Source organism: Xylona heveae (genome assembly GCF_001619985.1).
Source record: "Xylona heveae TC161 unplaced genomic scaffold L228scaffold_5, whole genome shotgun sequence".
In the NCBI taxonomy this organism is placed as follows: Eukaryota; Fungi; Ascomycota; class Xylonomycetes; order Xylonales; family Xylonaceae; genus Xylona; species Xylona heveae.
The window spans coordinates 608362-625559 of NW_017264197.1; the positions used below are offsets into that span (position 1 = coordinate 608362).

Here is a 17198-nt window from a genome sequence, read left to right on the forward strand (position 1 = left end):
TCGTTTCGCTGCCGCAGTGATCACTTCTCTAGGATTAAAATTTGTAAATGATGACCGCAGCTAATTTGACTCCTTTTCTTTTCTCCGTGATGCTGGGCCTTTCTCCATTTTGCGTAGTTCATTCACTTCATGCCAAGGAGGGTTGTGGGAAGTTAAAAGGCGAGTAGACATAGATAGGATGACGGAAAGTCAGGTTTACATATCCGAAACTTTGACCTCTAACGCCCTACTAGAAAAGAGAAGAAAGTTTTAAAATACAAGCATCATCATCCAGCTTCCTCGAATAGATGGATAATAATCCGGCGAAAAATGAAAAATTTCAAGGCAAAGCTTTTTTTAGAGAACTCATGTACACAACCAAACCATAGGCGCCAATGAATAACCAGCATTTAGTCACTCTCATTGTCTGATTCAGCCTTCTTCGATCGTCTCTTTTCTTTCTTCTCCTTCTTCTCTTGCTTCTTTCGCTTCCGCTCGGCCTTCTCTTCAGGAGTCTCGCCATCATGGCGCTTTCTCTTCTTGGTTTCACCGTCTTCACCATCCTTCATGGGAGTATCGGCAGTGGTGGGAACGTCTCCCGGCACGGGGCCTTCGGCGGGAACCGGGGGAACAGGGGGTGCGTTAAGAACGTCACTCTTCGAAGTAGTCTCGGACACGGGCTGAGCTGCCGCAGATTCACCCAGAGGCAAGTTGAAATCCTTGTATTCTTGTTGCCACTTGGCAGGGGTGGCTTCGTTTGGCCTACCATATTTCTGCTCCAAATTAGCATATACGGTCTGCGCGCTTTGCCGAACAACTCACATCAAGTTTTCCATCAGATTTCAATTTCTTCTTCTCCAGGGCAATGGGACCAAGACCCCATCTTCTCGGATACAAATCACGTTCCATGATGCAACGCTTGACCTTAGCCACGACACCGTGGTCACAAGAGGAGAGCTCGACTGTGGACATTTGTGCGATAGCGATGGCGATAGCCTCTCCCTTGGTGGTCATAAGGACGACTTCCTCATAGACTTCAATGCCGGCCTCTATGGAACGAATAAGCGCCACGCCAGAAAGGAAACAAGGTGACTAGACTTACCATATCTCAACAAACCAGGAATCATCAATTTAGCACCATAGCAGACCGCATTGACAGCGCTGTCTTTGACAACTATCCGCTTGTAGGAGGTAAGAAGACTCTCCAAAGGCTGAATAACTGTTCGCAAGTATGACTCGTCACGAGTGTTATCTTGCATCCATTGTGCATCAAGCACATCGTGGAGAGTAACCATGTCGCTATTTTCGTCCATGGCACCACTTCGAACACGTCGTAGCTCCTGCATATGGGCGCCAACACCAAGCAACAGACCGAGATGCACGCAAAGAGTACGAATATAGGTGCCAGCCTCGCAGCTGACCCAGAAAACACCCAGATGTCTCTCATTGTCAAACTCATAGAGCTTGCTTTCATGAATCGTACGAATACGAAGTTGTCGCTTGACGGCGGAAATCAATGGCGGACGCTGAAACAAAGCACCTGTGAGTGTCTCCAATGCTCTGGCAAACTGCGCCTCTCCACCAGGAATCTTGTCATGCAGTCTGATCACGCAGACATACTCCTTTCCGGCACCCTGCTGGGACTTGACAAGACGCGTGGCGCGATCCAAGCAAACGATCAAACAACCAGTAACCTTGGGATCAAGGGTGCCGCTGTGACCAGTCTTTTCTAACCTGCTTGATGTCAGGAAGCTGGCGTACCGGGATAATTATAACGAAATACACACCGAAGAATACGTTTAATCCAGGACACGACTTCATGACTGGAAGGATTAGATGGCTTGTCAAGGTTGATCACACCAGAGCGGATGTAGGTTTGCAAGTCACGCTTGTAAGGCGTGCAGCCGCAAGGAATTGGAGTAAAATGACCGGTGCGCACAAGAACTTTCCAAAAAAATGTTAGCGAAAGAAAAATCCCAGTTATTCTTCGACAGGATCCATACGCTTTTCATAATTCTTTAGTAGCAATGGCCAGGACGCCGAATCGATTGTGGGCGTGATAGCCTCCGGCTTGATGGAATAATCCACCTCGGTGTTGGCAGGTACGAGCGCCATCTTTAAAAAGTGGGTGTGGATTAAGCAAAAGGAGCAAATCTCACTCCTTAATACTCAATATTGTGCGTCTAGACGGTCGAAGAAACCACGACTGGCGCACTCCTTTGACGTTTGTCGCTTGGAGTTTTCTTCCCTCGAAATTTCATAATGTGCGAAGGCGCTAACGAGAGCTTCCGCAAACCACGTGACCGACTTACCTTAAATGGTAATCCGGCACTGTGCCGGAACACAAACTACTTGGAGAAAATGCAGAAATGGTTTCGTTGCGAAGTGGAAATTTCAGCGAGGAGATTCATTCAACTATAGATGTATTAATAGCAGATCCCTATTAGGCCGCTATACGAAAATTTACATTTTCACTGGAGATTATCTAGTTATGCTTCTGGAGCCTGTCAGACAACATATCAATTGTTGTAATTCAGACAAACTTTAGTCTCCACCTAAACGCCGTCCTTGTCCGCGAGTGCCCCAGAGATTCGAGATTCCGCTGGAGCTACCACGGCTTGATTGCTGAGTGGTTCTTGGATTCCACGCTGTGCCATACGGTCTCGACTGAGGACCTGGACGTTCGAACCATCGCCTCACAAAATTTGGAGTTTGTATGTAATTTCGCCCACCTCCAAACGCCGGCCAGATGCGAGTCAAGAAATCATACAGATGAGCAGCAAAAATGCCTGTGCTCTGCTCAATAGCGGCCTGACTGCCTCCCATGATGAAAGTCAAGAGCAGAATCGCATACGGTAGCCATTCAATGGGTATGGTGATTACGAAAAGAGTAGCCTTTCGACCCCGATTCTCTTGCGCATGAGTATAAACAAGAGCCATCACGAGCGCTATGTGGTGTGAGCTAAAATATGGAAGCGTTTGCGCGAGGGAATACCTGAAGTAAAGATCATGCCGCCGAGGACACCGCCGTTGGCAACCTTTTCATATATCAGCGACGTCAGGGTGCTTGTTCAGAAATAAACGAAAGAAATTGAACATAAATTTGAAATTCCACATAAAGAGGTAAACAAAATAGGATTCACAGTGAACCTTTTTTTTTCAAATTTGCAAAATGAGTATTGATTGGGAAATGTAATAACATAAGACATCATTAACATCGGCGACTCTGCCCTGCCACCGAAATGACAAAATCTTGCTTGATAAATGTAGGGAGTCACAACCACCAAGCGCGTACGGAAAAAGAGCGCGTCGGTTTTCTCTAAGACTTTCCCACCATGCTCACACCGCGCACAGATCCTAAAGGATTGATTGCGAATGATGAATCTGTGCGAAGTGCAAGGGTAATCTTCCTCGTTTCCAGGAACCGCTGCAGCTATATTGAGGCTGGGCGGGCAGATATACGAGGTGAAATGCAAAGAAATCAACGAAAAACAAGGGCCCTTGTGCCAGCTTTTTGAAAATAGAACAAAGGGGGAAAGCAAACTAAATAAACCACCTACTAGTATGAAGAGACAGACGAAGACGACATATGTAAAGAAATCACCAGGTTGATTCAATCGAGCTGACTGTGTCTCTAGCCAGCTGCCATTGGTATATACTGCATGTCCATCAGATCTGCTATAAGCATGTTTGTCTGCGGCGCATACTGAAATATGTATCAAGCAAGATTCCCAGTCCAGGTCCAGTGATCAGGAAAGCTGTAAAAGGCCTCCAGAGCTGAGGGGGAAATTTCATGACCCACGGCCGATAGAAAATGACATGCTGTATTGGTAGTAGTCTAGCGTGTACGAGCACAGAAACGGCAAGCAATGCTGCTGCAAGAGTCCTACAAAATTAGCTATGAGCCGCTGGTTGAGCTTTGATGAGCAATTGGGATCCCCTGCTCCAGCATTAGGGAGTGCATCACTCGGAATACCTTGAGACGGGCGGTGCCGCCCAGAAGATGTCCATCTTGAATCCTTCAACTAAGGAAAGGCAGCGAACGCATCTAGAAACTCCTAATTGGAAGGAAGATACGGAAGAGAAAAAAACCAGTAGTCGTGCCAAAGGTTAGTTGACACGCAGCTCTTTAAGTACTTTGGAGAATCTCGTGTGTTGCGCTAGGACCTCAAGCGGAAGTGCAAGCGAGAGTGCTCCACGCCGATGACGGCGGAAAGTTTGAGCAGCCCCACCATTGGTGACTGATTGAGTCACTGAGATTGATAATAACTTGTGGAGACAAGAACGCAAAGATATCCGCCTTGACTCCCTCATCTTCAGACAACTTGATTGAATTTAGCTCTAAGAAACGGTTTTACGCCTATATTTCAAAAATGGTCTCACAAAAGTAAGAGTTGATGATTTCACAAATAGAGTCTCTGTCATGAGCAGTCTAACGAATGACGAATAGGGCTCTCCTGCTCGGAGCAGGCTTCGTTACCCGTCCTACTGTTGATGTGCTCAGCAAGGCTGGAATTGAGGTCACAGTTGGTAAGTTGACTGGATTTATAGCTTGAGTGCTATCTCGGGTCACTGTCAAAAGTATTCAATCTAATGTGGGAAATAGCTTGTCGGACTCTGCAAAGTGCCAAGAAGCTCTCTGAGGGCATTGCGAATACCCGCCCAATCTCTCTCGATGTGACCAATGCAGACGCCCTCGACGCTGAAGTCGGTAAAGCGGATGTTGTTATTAGCTTGATCCCTTATACCTTCCATGCCACTGTTATTAAATCCGCCATCCGCAAAAAGACCAACGTGGTAACCACTAGCTATGTATCGCCTGCAATGATGGAGCTTGATCAAGCTGCCAAGGAGGCAGGCATTACAGTCATGAATGAGATTGGCCTTGATCCCGGTATCGACCACTTGTATGCCATCAAGGTCATCGATGAGGTCCACCAAGCTGGTGGAAAGATCAAGAGCTTCCTTTCATACTGCGGTGGACTCCCAGCACCCGAAGCTTCAGACAACCCCCTAGGATATAAATTCTCCTGGTCGTCGCGCGGTGTTCTTTTGGCTCTGGCAAACCCTGCCAAGTACTGGAAGGATGGCAAGATTCAGGATGTTGCTGGGCCCGAGCTCATGGCCGAAGCCAAGCCTTACTTCATCTATCCCGGTTATGCCTTTGTCGCGTACCCTAACCGAGACTCAACGCCCTATAAGGAGAGATACAGCATCCCTGAAGCTGATACCATCGTTCGGGGAACTTTGAGATATCAGGGCTTTCCTGAGTTCATTAAGGCCCTCGTTGATATCGGTTTCTTGAGTGAGGAGACTCTCGATTTCCTCAAGCCGTCGGATAAGCCTTTGAGCTGGAAGGACGCAACCCAGAAGATTCTTAATGCTTCTTCTCACAAGGAATCGTGAGTTTTCTGGACACAATATGTAGTTCCTGAACTAATTTTGCTTTAGCGACCTTGTCTGGGCAATTTCGTCCAAGACCAACTTTGGCGATACCGCTCAAAAGGAGCGCGTTCTGGCAGGCCTGCGATGGATCGGTCTGTTCTCCGATGCCCCCATTACTCCTAGGGCAACACCACTAGACACTCTTTGCGCGTCGCTTGAAGAGAAGATGCAGTATGAACCTGGTGAGCGAGACATGGTCATGCTTCAACACAGGTTCGAAATCGAGAACAAAGATGGCTCAAAGGTATGTGACTTCATTGAAGATGGCATTTATATATCAAGCTTTATAGTGGCTGATAAATCACGCTAGGAAACGCGAACCTCCACTCTTGTAGAGTATGGCGACCCCAAGGGCTACTCCGCGATGGCCAAGTTGGTGGGCATTCCCTGCGGTGTCGCTGTCAAGCAGGTTCTCAATGGAACTATCTCCGAGAAGGGTATACTTGCACCCATGACGACAAAGATCAATACTCCTTTGATGAAGGAGCTGAAGGAGGAATATGGCATTGAATGCAAGGAGAAGGTGATTGCATAAATAGCCATAATTGCGTCTCAAGAACTGGCTAGATCCTAGTCCATGGATGAGTCTGTAGAACAAAAGACGAAACCAGAGAGCGCAAGTCTCCCGCATTCGATGTCTCAAATGCTCTGTATCGTCCATTGATGGGTTGAAATGTGAGAACTGTTGTAGTTTATAAATTCCCCACTGTAGCGACAGCGTTCCTTTCAGGCTATCCGCTGTTTCTTTACACCCGCCGAACCATTAATCTCTCGATGACGTTTTCGTTCGAGTTCCTCCTTCATAATTCTCTCAGCTTGGCTGATGGGTTTCTTTGGCGCCTCTTTATTCCTAACGGCCTTGCTGCTCAGCGCGTTCTGTTTCGAGGCCAAAGCAAAGACGTTCTTTGGTTTATTGGATCCGAACTTTAGGGAAACCTTCTCAGGAGCTGGAGACGCAGCTGCGCTGGTAACTGGCGAATTGCCGATGCTATTATCTGCATTTCTGTCTTGCATCGTGGTGGCGGGTTCGCGCAATTCAACTTCAGTGTTCTCTTCCGAGGGACTTTTCGATGTCGACAAAGGCTTGCTGAAATTGAGCTTAATTTTCGCCCCTTCTTCACGTTGCAGAGCTTTCGGCTGGTCATTAGTCGCTTGATCAGGCCGTTTTGCTTCGGCATCAGCTTTGGCTCTTTCAACCTGCTCTTGAATTAATTTTTGCTCCCTCTCTTCATCGCCCTTATCCTGCCTCTCCTTCTTCCTGATCGCATCTTGCCGCCTAAGCGCCTCTGGACTATTGTCGATCCAGGCAATGTGCAAGCCTTTTTCCGTTTCCTCCACTCTGCAATGGCCTTCCCGGCCGAGAAACTTGGCAAATTCAGAGAGTGAAGGCCATTTCGTGGCATTCATATGTATATGTTCCTTGTTCGCAATGTATTCTTGATAAAAATGATTGACATGGACACCCTTTTCGCCATGTGATGTTTTAAGAAGTTGCAAAAAGTCCCGAAGAAAGTCGTTGCTGTAGCTTTGGATGTGCTTATTCGGATCTTCGCCGATGAGCAGCATCTGCCGAACATGCGACTCTGATTGCGTATGACATTTGAAGCCGTTTTCGTCTCTCATCTGACGTTCGCATACCTGTCACAAGATCCAGTAAGCCAGGCAGGTCAAACACGGAAGAGTTGAAAGTAAGTATTTACCTGACAGTACCAACGCAACCGTTGGAGACCCTTTGACTTCAGCTTATTGTTCAAATGCTTTGTAGAACCAACCTCCGCGCGGGGCATGATGAATGCAAATTTGACTGTGAGATTGATGTGAATTCAAATGACAGTTCTCCGGTTTAATATGAGGTTGGAAAGAGTGGCATGGCGGATAACTTAACAATTCGCAGATCATTGTACTGGCTGTGTTGAATACGGGTGGTGGCAACGACCAGTTTATATTAGTCAGCTTTCGCGCGCTTAAGATTCCCAAGAATCTCTTGGATGAATTGCACTTAGACGCGTGGACTGAGGATCATACACGTGCAAATCCCTGAATGCGAAAATCTATAGATGAATTTACCTAATAATACTTGTACACATCTCTCTCTCCTTCGATCGCGGCAACTACGCACTGTTCGATGGCTTCCATAGCGGAGGGTTTCCCCAATCGAGGCCGCTGAACGTCTTCTGATATGCGAGAGGTTCAACTTCTAATCGTCGTAGATACCACTCATAACAAGCTCAAATTCCACTCTTGAAGATGAAATTCGACGCTGAATCAAGGGTACCTATTCAATATAAGGATGATTGTTTCCTACCCTCATAGCAGTACTAAATCGTGATGAGGGGGAGGATGAAGAAGATAGAATGTTTGAGTCCAAAAATGAGAATACATTGTGACACCATAAAGCTGCCATAATGTACGTGGAGTCATCATATGAATTCCTTCATTGTCGATTCAATTTATCCGCGCTGGTTGAAAAAGGAGTGGATGAATGATATATCAAAAACGAAGATATACTGTACCAGCTTAGATAAAAATGTCAGGTAGTTACCCTTGGTAGTAGTTAACTGTCAGTATGATTGTTGAGCTAAATAGGTTCCCGAGCGAGGGTCCTTTTGGCGATCGGCGGGTCCGCTGATCCGCCAGCTAGCGACTTTCGCTGGATAAACATTTAAGTTACTTTTAGAGTTAGGAGTTATTGTAACTTCATATCCATTACAGTACTAGATAACACCCACGGCGGATTCCGCCAGATATAATGAACTCCAATATTGACATTGTGGGTTATGACTGAACTAACTTCTGACATCAATTCCAAAGGAAAAATTTACACCTTCATTCTCCCCGCTTTTCGATTTCGGAGGGAAGGGCAAAGGATCTAACGCCAGAAGATCGCAAAAGTATATGAGAGGGTGCTTCAACAGGCACACTCTGTGACTGGTCATGAAAGTGGCTGGTGTCATCCTGATAATTTTCGCTATAATGGACGGAAATATCTACGAGGAGCACAGTTCTTTATATTTATATCCCCTCTGGTATACCACACCTTGGTCGTTTCGCTTCGTCCTCACCTTTCCCTTGTTGGTGTTACGGGGCGTTCAGCCTCGTCATATATGACTGGCTCGATCTCGAGGGAAGATGCAGGTCTCAAATCAGATTGACCAGGCTGCTCTCCGAACCAGCACGTTTTTTTCCGAATTGGGTTTGAGCGACGCGCATTTCGGGACATGACTTGCGAGACTAGAACTTGGCATGGTCTCAATCGCCGTCACTCTAACAGATTGGGGAGACCCTTCCCTTGCAGTCAAGCCGCGCACCTTTCTCATAATGGGCGCTCTGGATTTATAGGGTCTGACACGATCGTGTCACAATTGGATTCAAAATGAGTGCGATCGGGGCCAGAGGCTTATTCTTCCGCGTGTCACAATATCTCAGTCTAGTCAAAATCAACGGACTGGCGTTGAAACATTTTCTGTCGAAAATTTGTCATCGAGATTGTATGTCTCTCAATTTTATGCTATCCAATAATCTAAAAGGACTTATGAAGGCTGCAAGTTCATTTAAGAACTAGACATTGTGTAACAAATGACAGGTCCGATATTTTGAGAGACGCAGACATTCTAGGTCCTGTCCGCCGAGTCACTAGGATGCACTGCGATATGCTTAAATGGGCGAATCTGTTCAGTGGATAAATGTCCATGGCATAGCCATTACTGCGCTCCCTTATATGCCTACGCGCTCGACCTAGCTCTTTACCTTGAAGAAGCATCACCGCCGGCTTTCTAACCCAGAACTATAATGAAGACCCTTAGTCCAGAAAAGCGGAGCTGAGCTATGAGGGCGATGCGATGCTTTCCTTTCGTTACATTATCACGCAAATACCAAAGCAGGGTAAGCATGGCCCAGTTCATTGTATTTGTGCTCAAAAGCTCTCGTGAACATTGAAAGTGCCTGTTTATTTATTCACTCGTTATGTTTTTTGCAAAGAGCATACCCTAGTCATGGTCTCTTTTTTCACTTTCAAAGCCATAACATCCGTGTTTCCCTCATACCCGTTTAGTCTGCAATGTTTGCGGACGGGCGAGAATGAGTCGAAATTGGTCCAGCAAGTTGCTAATATATGGTCTAGGCCAACCACACAATTGAATGGGCTCGTCAACTGCTATTATAGGAAGAGCATCATTACATTTTTAAAATTCTCATCTTCACGATAAACTTGTTCAAACCGCCCAGATTAGGCACAACAATATCGAGAATTGTTTTGGAAGCAATGATCCAGAGTCCTGCGTTTATCGTGTTTTGGGTATTCACAATCAATCCCGCCTTTGCCCAACCATTGCCGAGCCATGAAATCGAAGAACAAGCGCAGAAAATAACCGATCCTGGGAAAATTGCATACTCTTTGGTCTCCCTGCTATCCGTCGGTTTCCTTTCTGGTATGCTAGGTACGTGGTGAATGGTAGCGGTCTTCATTGCTGAGGTAGCCATTCCAATGCTTATACCTTACTTTTGCTGCAGCTACGCGAATAAGAACACTCAGTCTTAATCAATGGAAGACTTTGAACTGCTTGCGCTCGCTGATATTAGCTATCTACATTCTGGGGATTTCTTTTGTTTTTTCCAGTGCGGTTCTTCACAATGGTTTTGAGCTCACCACGCCTGCTTTGTGCTACACCGGAATTCTAATATGTCTCGTTTTTTATTTTGGAGGTAAAGTTCTACTTTACGTCTTTCTCGTGGAGCGAGCATATTCAATCAAATCATTTGAAGTTAAGCGGCTTCAGAGCTGGGTTTGGAAACTTGGAATGCTAGGAATTGCCATTGGCTTTTTCCCTATTGGTGTTGCGGCATTTCTGAACCCTATACATGACATTTCCCCCGCGGACGGGATGTGTCGGATTGGTCTTCCATTGAAAATCACAGTACCGTTGCTCGTTTACGACGTTCTTATGAATATTAGTCTTACCGGAGTATTTTATTGGCTTGTCAGGCAGTTTTTGCCTCATGGCTTGCTTCTCGCATCGCCTTGCTGGGTACAGAGGCTGGCTTTGCGTATCCGCATCAGCGATCCTGGTGATTTTCAGCGAATGGAGCAAGTCGCGGCAATTGAGAAGGTGGTGTTCAAGTCTTTCATTGGAGCGGTTGCTATTGTTGTTCCTACTATTGCCAATCTTGCGCTGCTCTACTGGGTCCATGGTCGGGAGCAACCTTGGCTATGTTTCACCATGTGCACCATCGACGGTTCGTACCCCATATTGATATTCAATATGACTGTTTTGCTGACAATCGTTAGTGACCTGGAGCGCTCTTGTCTTACAATGGCTGACGGCAAATCCTGCGGAGCTGGATGGCACCGTCTCTGGAGGTGCAACAAGCACCCTATCTTCAAGTCAGTCTGCAAATATGAACAGCAGAATGGGCATAAATGGCATGGCGGGAGCAGTATCATAGCAGCATGCAGATAAATTTCACTGCGGCAATGCATAATTTCATAATACAATTAGAAAATTTACCGGGCAACTTGGGAATATATTCAAATCAATACGCCTCGTCCATTCTACATTGCTTGATGACGGGGAAACAACCCAGACAGTATCCTCGAATATAGAAAAGCATACCCGTCGCATTCAACAGCTTCGGAAGAGCCTCTTACATCGCGACACCATGCTATAGCGTGAGAAAAAAAAACTTGACCGCGGCTTAAACCGTCCATCGTCCAGAAATGGACAGTAATACCCTCTGTCTAGCTGAAGTGGTGTTTTGGTTTCAAGCGGGCCGAGCCACTGTCAAAAGAAAGCCGAGGTTGAATCTGCGCTAAAACCCCAGATCCTCAACCCCACATTATCGCTCTTAGCCGTCCCACGCTTCATTTCAGGTCACAAAACGCCCCATTCTCCAATCCGGAACACAATTGAGTATCTTCGGTACATCTCGCTACACCTTCATTGTTCTCAATTTCAAAACTTCCTAATAACTATATTTGTTTTCCTTTTGCAATGTCGTCATCTGTGCGGAACTCGCCAGGTGTGACTACCTTGGCCGAAGCTGCTGGAAACAAGAGAGGAGCTTCAACAGCCTCGCAAAATATTCCACTGCTTGTTCGAGACAAAGTGAGCGAGCGTGCGAAGCATACATTAGATCTTGTTAGTACCAAACTCATATAACTAAAATGAATCGACACGAAAACCCTCCCCAGAAGAAAGGGCTGATCATTGCCATTTGCACAGGTTGAGAAATTTGTCGAAGAGGAATGCATCCCGGCAGATCCGGTATTTCTTGCACAGATTGGCCAAGGAGACCAGCGGTGGAGCAGGCATCCTCGCGTCATTGATGACTTGAAAGCCAGGGCCAAAGAAGTAGGGCTCTGGAACATGTTTTTACCTAAAAATCATTACAAAGAAGGTGCGGGTTTTACGAACCTCGAATACGGTCTGATGGCGGAATATATGGGCAAATCGAGAGTTGCATCTGAGGTGAGTTATGCGCAAGCCTGCTTTAAAGTTGCGCATTCATCTGTCGATGCTGTCGAAACCGAAAAAACACAGGGGTTTCGAGATTATAGCTTCTTCGACACTGATAACTATCTCTCTCCAAAGGCAATGAATTGCGCAGCTCCCGATACCGGTAATATGGAAGTTCTCGCGAAATATGGAAATGACGCCCAGCAAGAACAATGGTTAAAACCATTGCTGAACGGTGACATTCGGTCCGCATTTCTCATGACAGAACCAGGCGTTGCATCAAGCGATGCAACAAATATCACCTTGGGAATGAAAAAAGAAGGAAACGATTATATTATAAATGGTTCAGTAAGCTGACAGGAAAATCCAACTTTGTCAAAGAAAGTTTTCTAATGCCAATACCTAGAAATGGTGGAGCAGCGGAGCAGGAGATCCTCGATGCATGGTTTACATTGTCATGGGAAAGACCGACCCAACAAACCAAAACGTCCACAAACAGCAGTCTGTACTTATTGTTCCCGCAAATACCAAAGGTATCACTGTCGAGAGAATGATGTCAGTCTATGGCTATGATGATGCGCCGCACGGGCATGGTCATATAATTTTCAACAACGTCCGGGTACCAGCCGCAAATCTTGTGCTAGGTGAAGGTCGAGGATTTGAGATCATTCAGGGCCGCTTGGGACCCGGAAGGATTCATCACGCAATGAGATCAATTGGCGCAGTAAGGAAACCCCCTTCTCGATCAACAAAAGTCCCGTATATTGCTAACGCTGACGTCATGAAAGGCCGAAAAGGCACTTGAGTGGATGCTGGCTCGTGTCAATGACTCCAGCAGAAAAACGTTTGGGAAGCAGCTCAACGAGCATGGCGTCATATTGGAATGGATTGCAAAATCGCGTCTCGAGATAGATGCAGCTCGTCTCATCGTTCTTAATGCAGCCGCCAAGATTGACGAATCTGATGCTAAAAGTGCTCTCAAGGAGATTGCTGAGGCTAAGGTTTTGGCTCCTCAGGTGGCCTTGACAGTGATTGATCGAGCCGTGCAATGCTTTGGTGCAGCAGGTGTTTCTCAGGACACCCCATTAGCCAGCATGTGGGCCCAAACAAGAACACTGAGGATAGCTGACGGCCCAGACGAGGTCCATTTGCAACAGATGGGACGAAGCGAAGATAAATACGGTGAAGTCATTGCGGAGCGGCTCCGGAAGCAAAAGCAAGTGACTGAAAAGTTATTCCAGCATTATGGCTTGTCACTCAAATCGAATTTGTAGTCTGTAGATTTTCTTTTCCAGCAGCGAGCAAAAGCATCTCTGTTTTTTTCATTCCACTACCTTTTCCCCAAGGAGAATGCACACTAGATGCGGACAAGCAGGAGTTTATTACGTGACAGGATTTCGTGACAACTCTCAAGATAACTTCTCCCATTATAGTAGGGCGGTGATGCGCATTGGCTTTCTTTTTGGGAGACAGCAAACCATTGGAGATGCATTCACACGAGTTTCCGACTCCATAGGATATCCACGCATTTTGTCATGCTTGGGGCAGGATGCACAATCAACAACGAGCGTGCAGAAATACGTAGACAGAATCCACAGAGGGGAAAAAAGAGTAAAGAAAAGATCTGATATTGCCTCATTTACATAATCGCCTCTAGATAATCCGCCACCTGTTGTAAATGAGCAGTAAAATTCATCTCCTCGGCTGGGGTATTTTCCGTGCCAAACATTTCAGTATCCACCTTCTTATGATAGATAAGAAATTCATTTACAGCATCTAAAATGGGCTGGAGTGAACCCTTGGGCATCAAAGCACGAATGGACGCGGCAGCGGCGTCATTGTGGCACATATTACCCAACAGCACCGCGAGGTAGCCAAAAACAACATTGAAGTGGGTGGCTTCCATCGAGTCCGCCTATTTGATCAGTTAATATTTCGAAACGATTCGCTTTGAAGAAGAAGAAGGAGAGGGGATGTAGTAGGAGACGAACCTCAGCAATACTATCCCTTCTCGCGAGGAACTGCTGCACGGAAGCATCCAACCATCTATCATTGTTGAGCTGTGCAACCACCATGAAATACCTAGCTTGGTCGCTGAGTTCTGCAAAATTGATGAGAACTCCGAGGGCGAGCACCAAGGTATCCAACATGGAAGAAGAAGAGAGAGCCATCAATCGAGAATGCACCAAGTGGACAAGGTTCTCAATCAATGAGCGGTGAGACAACGCATTGCAAAACTCGGCATCGTTGTTCGTAATGTTGAGAAGAAAACGCAAGGACATGATAGGAATGTTGTCCGAGTCATCATATTTGAGAAGGATTGAGAGACAGGTTGCAAGCGAGGATGTGACCTGGTGATCGCTCGTGGATTCTCGCAAAGAGGAGTTGGCATAGAGAGAAAATGATTCGAAGATGGAGAGAATCTGTTCCAATTCGATGACTTGCTGCTTGGAAACAGAAACAGAAACAGCGGAGAGCGCTTGAGCATTGTTGACGAGTATTGAAATTAGCTCCAGGGTGACTTGGCGAGATAGACCGCATTCATTGCAACCTGCTTCCCGGCCACCGCGCATGATGGCGTCAAGGCAACGTAGTGAGATCATTCGAGGAGATGGTGTTATTGCGACTTCAGCGTTCCATAAAATTGACCTTTCCAGATCATCTCGTACATCGGACAATTCTTGCAGGGCACTCCTTGACATCTTTTCAGACTCTGCAACGATTCGAATGTCGTCGCGCAGGTCAAGCAATGACGCGATCGATTGTAAAATCTTCGTGCCTTGAGCTTGTCGTAACGTGCGTGGTGATTTGGAAGCGCGAAGCAGGAAAAATACAGCCATTGAAAGCAAGGATCGAGAAATAATTCCCTGATACTCTCCCTCGAGGCAAGCAAGAAGGCGACGGTCGAAATCCTGATCGATGAGACGTTGGGCAAAGTCCCTGTTAGAGAACTTGGACAAGAGTGTGTGCAGCCCTTCGAGTTTTCTCGTGGTGGAACTTGGACTACTGTCCTCCAAGTCTTCAAAGAGCGTCCCCATTTCATCGGCGAAACGTCGATTGATACCAGCTTCCCGCAATTCATGAATGCTTCTGATTGGACCACTGCGTGATCCTGTTTCAGGCTCTCGCTGAGAACTGTTCCGCTGAGAGCCGGATTCTCTAAAACCATACTTGGGAAGTTGACGTTTCAAGTTCCGCGGAGCTCCTATACTAAAGGGTGTATCACTACCAAGAAGCTGCTCCTGAAGAGGATCGTCTTCTACCAAATGCGATCTTTGTTGGGAATATGTGGTCCTCGGCCCGCCGTACTGGAGAAGAACGGATGTCTGAGACAGCTTGTCGTCGGCTTTCCCCCCTAATTTAGAATCGGCCACTTCCGATCCATTCATGTCTTGATATGGTCGTGCTTCAGGAGAACCCGTTTGGCTTTGAGAAGATCTAGTACCTGTACGAGAGTCTTTTTCTTCGTTCTCGCTATCGGACTCATCCGTATGTCTGATAGTACTTTCGTCAAACGATCCTTGAGGTGTGAGCACATCAATCAAGCGCTTCCGCAGTCGATCCGGAGTAAAGCGGCCACCATCACCTAGATCCTCCGGGGTATCCACATCCGCGTCTAATAGGCTGCTGCTCTTTTGAAGCTTCTGGCTGACAGACCGCTTAGTGTTAGTCGCGCTGCGTCCGTCAGCGGATGACTCCAGTAACTGGCCCCATAGCTTGGCCTGGCGTGGCGTTGTACGCGCTGGTGAGCATGCGCCAGCAACCGATGATTCGGGCGACTTTGGTCGTTCGGTGGGTGGAAGCCCCTGGACATGCGGCGTTATCGATGAAGTATTTGGCGGCTTATCATTCGGCTTTTTGGTATTTACTGAAGCATATGCACGTGGTGCTTTCTTAAGTATCGACGAGGCGGCCGGTGGGGGTGTTGAAGGCGCAGCGACAAAGGGCTCTTCAGCCTGTTCCCTCGATCTGGAAACTTGTCGCTGGGGCGACTTCCTTGCTGACATTGCATCATGTGAAGCCTTCGGTTTTTGCGTCAAACGCCCTGCGGGTTGGCGCCGCGGAATCTCGATTCTCACCTCCCGCCGAGAGCCGAGAATATTTGGCCGGTCCTCAGATGGTCCCCTGCTGCTTGAAGGTTTCGATGAATGCCGGGCTGCCGGGCTGGTCTCCCTTCGGAGACTCCGCTGTTCCTCTGCGCCTCGCCGTTGATTGCGATATACTGGGACGACAGACGGTTTAACTGGAGATATCTTCCGTCGCTTCGTGTTGCGCGAGTCGTCTTCAAACTCGTAGACATTAGAGGCACCGTGTGCGCAGTCCTTTTCCCAACCTTCCAGTCGCAGCTTTGTTGAGAGAATTTCCTCGGAAGTCGCTGAAGCGTCAGACTTGTCCGACTTGTCGTCTTCCTCCGGCCCAGCAGGAGTTTTCTGATTAGAAGACACGGCGCGGTCTAATTTGCTCAGGTTCCAGACAGGATTCGCGGGACTGCTTCCATTCGACGTGGGCCGCGCTTCGTCTTCATCGAGGGTTGAGCCTTTCACATCAACCTGTATGTCTGATATTCCACTCCTCTCTTTCGATCGGGAGTCCACGTATCCCGTTCCCTGAACTTTTCGTCTGCTGGCTTTTCCATACGTTACTGTTTTCGGCGTTCGGTATTTAGGGAAATCCATCTTTGATCTGACAGAACCAGTCAATGTTCCAGCACTTCAAGCAAAATAAACTAGCGATTATGCGCAACAGGCTAATGAAGCAGGTAATAGCGATATGCGATGGCGAGTGAGCGGGTGGTGGAGATGGTCAGGATGAGATTAAATTAACAGGATTCCAATTCGCGATTAGAGTGAAGTTTCAATCAAAGAGGAATAAGTGAGGAGCGATCCGGAATGAGGAAAAGAAGAGTAAGATCCTGGATTGATGAGCGCGCAGCAACAGCTGACTGTGACTTCAATCATTATGAGCAGGCGCAGAAGTCTCGGTGCTGGTCAAGAATTGGCTTGTAAGCAAGATCGTGGCGTATAAAAGGACATTGAAGCTGCGTCGCAAAAAGGTGCGCGTTCCAATTGCATAAAAAGAAAGAGTAAAGGAAGCCGGTGATGTCTTTGACAAAAAGGCGTTCGATAACAAAGACGTCGTAATATGGTCCCGTCAATCTGCGCAAACCCCACTAGAGGCGTTGGAGTGGCCGCACCAGTCAAATTAAAGGTCTGTTTTCGACACGGACCGGCAATTTCACAATGAACCAACTCCAGCAGATAAAGTTAGTGACTAGCTCAGCTGGCTTCTTAACTAGAGAAGTGACGGAACAGTGAAACGACC

At 47.0% G+C, this 17198-nt stretch overlaps 7 protein-coding genes across 7 annotated transcripts; 3 read left to right on the top strand and 4 right to left on the bottom strand.

Moving 5' to 3' along the window:
- Positions 1–158: 158 nt before the first annotated feature.
- On the bottom strand, positions 159–2295 carry L228DRAFT_229839 (centromere/microtubule binding protein cbf5). The gene is made up of 5 exons (XM_018330518.1): positions 1983–2295; positions 1767–1923; positions 1082–1716; positions 802–1028; positions 159–752 (listed from the first exon to the last, which is right to left on the bottom strand). Exons 1-5 carry the CDS (start codon positions 2092–2094, stop codon positions 390–392), a joined length of 1494 nt encoding a protein of 497 aa, XP_018188224.1. The 5' UTR covers positions 2095–2295; the 3' UTR covers positions 159–389.
- Positions 2296–2373: 78 nt separating this feature from the next.
- L228DRAFT_247029 (hypothetical protein) lies at positions 2374–3816 on the bottom strand. Its single transcript, XM_018332539.1, has 4 exons — positions 3687–3816; positions 3540–3637; positions 2975–3017; positions 2374–2927 (listed from the first exon to the last, which is right to left on the bottom strand). The coding sequence occupies exons 1-4, from the start codon at positions 3772–3774 to the stop codon at positions 2524–2526; spliced, it is 633 nt and encodes a 210-aa protein (XP_018188225.1). The 5' UTR covers positions 3775–3816; the 3' UTR covers positions 2374–2523.
- Positions 3817–4236: 420 nt separating this feature from the next.
- On the top strand, positions 4237–6185 carry L228DRAFT_247031 (putative Saccharopine dehydrogenase). Its single transcript, XM_018332540.1, has 5 exons — positions 4237–4366; positions 4430–4509; positions 4586–5381; positions 5431–5668; positions 5735–6185. Exons 1-5 carry the CDS (start codon positions 4353–4355, stop codon positions 5957–5959), a joined length of 1353 nt encoding a protein of 450 aa, XP_018188226.1. The 5' UTR covers positions 4237–4352; the 3' UTR covers positions 5960–6185.
- L228DRAFT_268058 (zinc finger protein RTS2) lies at positions 6151–7211 on the bottom strand (the record flags this gene model as incomplete). The annotated part of the gene is made up of 2 exons (XM_018335074.1): positions 6151–7062; positions 7125–7211. 2 exons carry the CDS (start codon positions 7209–7211, stop codon positions 6151–6153), a joined length of 999 nt encoding a protein of 332 aa, XP_018188227.1.
- A 2343-nt stretch (positions 7212–9554) lies between these two features.
- L228DRAFT_133148 (hypothetical protein) lies at positions 9555–10933 on the top strand. The gene is made up of 3 exons (XM_018329110.1): positions 9555–9860; positions 9934–10656; positions 10709–10933. The coding sequence occupies exons 1-3, from the start codon at positions 9686–9688 to the stop codon at positions 10864–10866; spliced, it is 1056 nt and encodes a 351-aa protein (XP_018188228.1). The 5' UTR covers positions 9555–9685; the 3' UTR covers positions 10867–10933.
- Positions 10934–11411: 478 nt separating this feature from the next.
- Positions 11412–13150, top strand: L228DRAFT_268060 (acyl-CoA dehydrogenase family protein; the record flags this gene model as incomplete). The annotated part of the gene is made up of 4 exons (XM_018335075.1): positions 11412–11558; positions 11643–12224; positions 12283–12600; positions 12665–13150. The coding sequence occupies 4 exons, from the start codon at positions 11412–11414 to the stop codon at positions 13148–13150; spliced, it is 1533 nt and encodes a 510-aa protein (XP_018188229.1).
- Positions 13151–13210: 60 nt separating this feature from the next.
- Positions 13211–17036, bottom strand: L228DRAFT_247035 (hypothetical protein). Its single transcript, XM_018332541.1, has 2 exons — positions 13868–17036; positions 13211–13791 (listed from the first exon to the last, which is right to left on the bottom strand). The coding sequence occupies exons 1-2, from the start codon at positions 16550–16552 to the stop codon at positions 13516–13518; spliced, it is 2961 nt and encodes a 986-aa protein (XP_018188230.1). The 5' UTR covers positions 16553–17036; the 3' UTR covers positions 13211–13515.
- Between the last annotated feature and the right edge of the window lie 162 nt (positions 17037–17198).

Bases quoted from the DNA above. Each gene is read 5' to 3' on its own strand.
- L228DRAFT_229839 (XM_018330518.1), bottom strand. From the start codon at position 2,094: ATGGCGCTCGTACCTGCCAACACCGAGGTGGATTATTCCATCAAGCCG. The intron at 1,717-1,766 runs GTGTGTATTTCG...CCTGACATCAAG, and splicing joins TGGATTAAACGTATTCTTCG to CAGGTTAGAAAAGACTGGTC. The intron at 1,029-1,081 runs GTAAGTCTAGTC...TTCGTTCCATAG, and splicing joins TCCTGGTTTGTTGAGATATG to AGGCCGGCATTGAAGTCTAT.
- L228DRAFT_247035 (XM_018332541.1), bottom strand. From the start codon at position 16,552: ATGGATTTCCCTAAATACCGAACGCCGAAAACAGTAACGTATGGAAAA. The intron at 13,792-13,867 runs GTTCGTCTCCTA...CTGATCAAATAG, and splicing joins GAAGGGATAGTATTGCTGAG to GCGGACTCGATGGAAGCCAC.
- L228DRAFT_247031 (XM_018332540.1), top strand. The intron at 4,510-4,585 runs GTAAGTTGACTG...TGTGGGAAATAG, and splicing joins TGGAATTGAGGTCACAGTTG to CTTGTCGGACTCTGCAAAGT. The intron at 5,382-5,430 runs GTGAGTTTTCTG...ATTTTGCTTTAG, and splicing joins GCTTCTTCTCACAAGGAATC to CGACCTTGTCTGGGCAATTT.
- L228DRAFT_247029 (XM_018332539.1), bottom strand. From the start codon at position 3,774: ATGAAATTTCCCCCTCAGCTCTGGAGGCCTTTTACAGCTTTCCTGATC. The intron at 3,638-3,686 runs GTATGCGCCGCA...ATGGACATGCAG, and splicing joins CTTGCTTGATACATATTTCA to TATATACCAATGGCAGCTGG. The intron at 3,018-3,539 runs GTAGGTGGTTTA...ATATATGAAAAG, and splicing joins TCGTCTGTCTCTTCATACTA to GTTGCCAACGGCGGTGTCCT.
- L228DRAFT_133148 (XM_018329110.1), top strand. From the start codon at position 9,686: ATGATCCAGAGTCCTGCGTTTATCGTGTTTTGGGTATTCACAATCAAT. The intron at 9,861-9,933 runs GTACGTGGTGAA...CTTTTGCTGCAG, and splicing joins TTTCCTTTCTGGTATGCTAG to CTACGCGAATAAGAACACTC. The intron at 10,657-10,708 runs GTTCGTACCCCA...GACAATCGTTAG, and splicing joins CACCATGTGCACCATCGACG to TGACCTGGAGCGCTCTTGTC.